The following is a 3,786-nucleotide window of genomic DNA, read 5'->3' on the forward strand; positions in this document are numbered from 1 at the left end:
AAAGCAAATTATTAACTAAACATTAAGGCCGTAATAAAAGTGTAAGTTGGGTGTCCACTTAAGAAAATGATAACTGATCAACCAATGATGAGGACTGCAACCACGCGCACAATTGGAACGATGCATGCAAACGATTGATAGGTTAGCCTTTAAGCCACTTAATTACTTTCGAGGAAGAAAAACCCGGTAGAGCCAACGATGGCAACTGCAGCTACGCGCAGAAACTGGCAGAAGGATGCATGCAAATGTGATTTGGGTTAGTTAATTTTTAAGCTATGTTAATTAATCGTGGCAATACAAATCCCCTCTTGTGGCGTGATACATTCCTAAGATGGAATGGCGAAAGCTGCATTAAAACGGTAATCATGACTTTCACAGATGATAGAGGTCTGGTGGGTTGGTGGATGTCTACGGTGATCGGTAATACTGCAATGGTCGTAATGAGACAACTATAATGTGACGCTCAGTGATGATGGGAGCTACTATAAAGAGGCCACAAGCTTTCGAGATCGACGTGGTAAGCAGCCGATCTGGCTGAAGCAGGGGCATGACTGGGTGGAGACGCATGATGGTACAAGGGTTGGCCAGTAGTGCACGCATCGGAGAGAGAGTCAGCTGCGGCGATGGCGTCCAGGGTGGCGAGGTTGATGAGGGGATCCTGGCCGCCGATGAGGGGGGCCGGGTTGGACGGCTGGGATGGGGCGACGTCGAAGGGAAGGAAGCTCGGGGCGAATCGGGCGTGGTCGGGAATCAAGGAGGAGGTCGAGGAGGAGGTGCAGGTGGTGCTGGTGGAGGAATTGGTAGCGTCCACGCTACTGCTGACGTGGCCGCCAGACGTGTGGTACACGCCAGCGTGTTGGGGCGGGGGTGATGTCGACGCGGCGGGCGCGGAGTGGAGGGTTGCGTCCGGGAGAAAGTGGTTGTTGGTCGGCGTGGCGTGCAGGGAATTGAGAAGGGCCGCCATGAACATCGAGTGGTGCTGGGCCGCGGCCGCTGAGGCTGCTGCTCCTCCGTCGACGGGGCTGGTGACCGTCGCCTTGAAGGCCGGGCCTGCCGCCAGGGCCCCAGCCCCCGGGCTCGGGAACTGCATGGCGTACGCCGGTAGCTCGATCAGGTCCGGCAGCGCATACTGTAGCTGCGGAGCCTGCCACGCGGCGCCTCCGCCCCCCCGCCGCAGGTCGGCCAGTGGCATCTTCTTCCCGCCGGCGCTCTTGTGGAAGACGCGGCACACCACCCACTCGTCCTGCGCGCATGAACCCACACACACACATGTTATTATATCAGAATTGATCATCAAACACAGTTGTTATCTCGAACTCTTGACACATATCATGAGAATCAAACGCTGTTGTTATCTCCAGCTCCGACACACATCGTGAGTCTGCACATATGATCAGAGCTAAGAGCTTTTATAAAACCCGCCCCTCTGCACATATCAGACTTAGCAATTGAAACAATGATTTTCTTGAACTCTTCATAGCTTTCGCGAGGAAGCTTGATACCGCCCAACTTGTCGGTTGTAGCGGGAGATGGTGATCACAGGCATCTGCGCTGATCCCATCGCTTCACTGCAATAGGCTAGGAGGGCCATGGCTCCCTTGCAGAAGTTCATCTCGCGATGTCGAAACTACCACATGCAATTTATACAATAGCAGTAATGACATTGAAACTACTGCATGTACATAAGATAGACAACTGAGATTCCCGACCCCCACTATATATTGAGGTTAGGCATAGAGTGGCACCCTTTCAAAAGCTCGTGATATCGACACTACTACATGGAAATAACAGACACCTACAACGCTCATCTCCCACTTCTGGAAAACACAAGCAGTTTTTGACAATTTTGCATCTTGGAAAATGATTTCTTTGACCTTATTTTTCCCTGTAAGACTCAACATGATGAGCTTGTACTCGGAAGGCATCGCACACCTAGCTAGGTGCAGTTAACGCAGCGGGTTGCCAGCCCAGGGACAGGGACCGGAGCAGCTGGTTAGGTACTCAGTCCCTCCCTTGCAGAAGCTCATGATGTTGTCAACTTTGACAATGTGGAATTACAGTGGAAATTTATCTAGAGCTCATCATATTGCCATTGATCACACATTGAAAGAACAATATAGACGAGAAAACATGGGGGTGGCCGGATCTTACCCTGGCTCCTGGCCGCATCAGCTTGAATCGCCCTGCCTCGGCCGCCGCCGCGGGGCCCGCCTCCGCCCGGTACTCGTGCATCACCCAATTGGTCTTGGTGCCCTTGGGGGCGCGGCCCTTGTAGAACACCAGCGTCTTCTTCATCCCCACCACCATCGCTCTCCCTGATCCCACCTTGCTTACCACCTCTCTGTCCTTACCGGTGGCCTTCCAGTACCCAGCCTCCGTCGCCCTATTCGTCCTCATCCCTGTGGGATACTTCCTGTCTCTCAAACTGTAGAAATACCACTCCTTCTCCCCCATCTGCGCCTTCCCTGCACACGACCATATCGGACTCTAATAAGAACACCGCATGATTACGATTAAAACCCTCACCCGACCATTCAGAACACCAAGTACTGATTAAGAACTGCACCTCGTATCACATAAAGAACACCTAATCGAGAATCGATCAATATAATTAAGAACACATTCTAATCAAGGATCACACTCCAATATATTGCATCATTAACAACACTTCGAATCAAGGATCACACCTCCTGTTGCATCCATCATGAACAATTTGTATTGGCCTCGTTCATCCTTACCAGGTAGATCCCAAGGCTCGCACTTGTTCAGATCGGCTTCCGTTATAGCTCTGTCTGTGAAGCTCGGGTCCTGTATCTTCCTTGCCAGATAGTACGTCACCAGCTCCTCGTCGGTTGGATGAAATCTGAACCCGGGCGGCAGCCATGGCTCTTGATTAAGCAACATGTTGTGATCAACATGTCCTCCACCACCCGCCATATTGGATGACGTTGTCGCCATTGGCCAGCCTTCCATATAGAGCTTAATCTATAAAATCTATCAAACTACTAGGCAATTCTTTACAAACACAGACTGAAGAATTACTACTTCCGCTAATTTGTCGTAAGCTGCGAGGCAATTAAATCCTTCGAACAACTATTGTTTTGTGCGATATTGCAGGCTTTTACAGAAAGCTCAGACCGGGCAGATCACTGGCTTGTATACTAGAATACAGAGGGGCCAAAAGATTTACATGCACAAGTTTTTTACCTTCAGATGGATATGGAGACGAGAAGAAGAGGTTTAAAAGGAAGAAAAGAATAAGAGAACTAACTAGAGAGAGAAAGAGAGAGAGAGAGAGAGAGAGAGAGAGAGAGAGCCAGGGGACTCTCAGCCTCTCAGGGAACTGGGGGTTTGTCGAGGAAGGATATGTCGTTGACAAGCAGAGCCTGCAGCAGAGATAATTAAATCACACGTGATAGCTTTGCGGCAGTGAACTCATGATAATCAGAAGGGTACCATGTGGCCTAAAGGACCGATGTACAAAAGCATGGCACGTATGTTATATGTAGGTGATTGTGTGCTATCTATCTTATATATTGCACAGATCTAGCCATTTTTTCCATGACAGAGAACGACCCTCTCATATAATACTCGTCAGCGAGTATGATGAGAGAGAGAGAGAGAGAGAGAGAGAGGGAGGGGGGAAAGGCTGGGGTCCGCAAATGCTTTTTAAATAGGCAAAAGGTTGGGTTTTTTTTGCACTATGGAATGGTTTATGGCGAGACAAGTGGACTTTTGGAAAAAGGCTTGATTGTTGGTATTTGGGGGGTGAGAACTTTTCAAGGG

The 3,786-nt window shown here is 49.9% G+C and overlaps 1 protein-coding gene across 2 annotated transcripts; it reads right to left on the reverse strand.

The window, feature by feature from the left end:
- Window positions 1-259: 259 nt before the first annotated feature.
- On the reverse strand, window positions 260-3,526 carry LOC148041681 (uncharacterized). Of its 2 annotated transcripts, none has more exons than XM_087681211.1 (3): window positions 2,688-3,526; window positions 2,152-2,465; window positions 260-1,243 (listed from the first exon to the last, which is right to left on the reverse strand). In XM_087681211.1, the coding sequence occupies exons 1-3, from the start codon at window positions 2,971-2,973 to the stop codon at window positions 464-466; spliced, it is 1,380 nt and encodes a 459-aa protein (XP_087537337.1). In that variant the 5' UTR covers window positions 2,974-3,526; the 3' UTR covers window positions 260-463. The 2 variants fall into 2 exon arrangements, with proteins under 2 accessions (XP_087537337.1, XP_087537346.1); XM_087681220.1 differs by having other exon boundaries at window positions 2,739-3,524.
- Between the last annotated feature and the right edge of the window lie 260 nt (window positions 3,527-3,786).

Source organism: Lygodium microphyllum, chromosome 1, assembly GCF_053477565.2.
Source record: "Lygodium microphyllum isolate KBCC chromosome 1, Lygodium_microphyllum_v1.1.10, whole genome shotgun sequence".
Classification (NCBI taxonomy): Eukaryota; Viridiplantae; Streptophyta; class Polypodiopsida; order Schizaeales; family Lygodiaceae; genus Lygodium; species Lygodium microphyllum.

Coding starts and splice junctions, on each gene's coding strand:
- LOC148041681 (XM_087681211.1), bottom strand. CDS start 2,973: ATGGAAGGCTGGCCAATGGCGACAACGTCATCCAATATGGCGGGTGGT. Junction 2,466..2,687: donor CATGATGGATGCAACAGGAG/GTGTGATCCTTG, acceptor GGTCGTGTGCAG/GGAAGGCGCAGATGGGGGAG. Junction 1,244..2,151: donor TGATGCGGCCAGGAGCCAGG/GTAAGATCCGGC, acceptor TCATGCGCGCAG/GACGAGTGGGTGGTGTGCCG.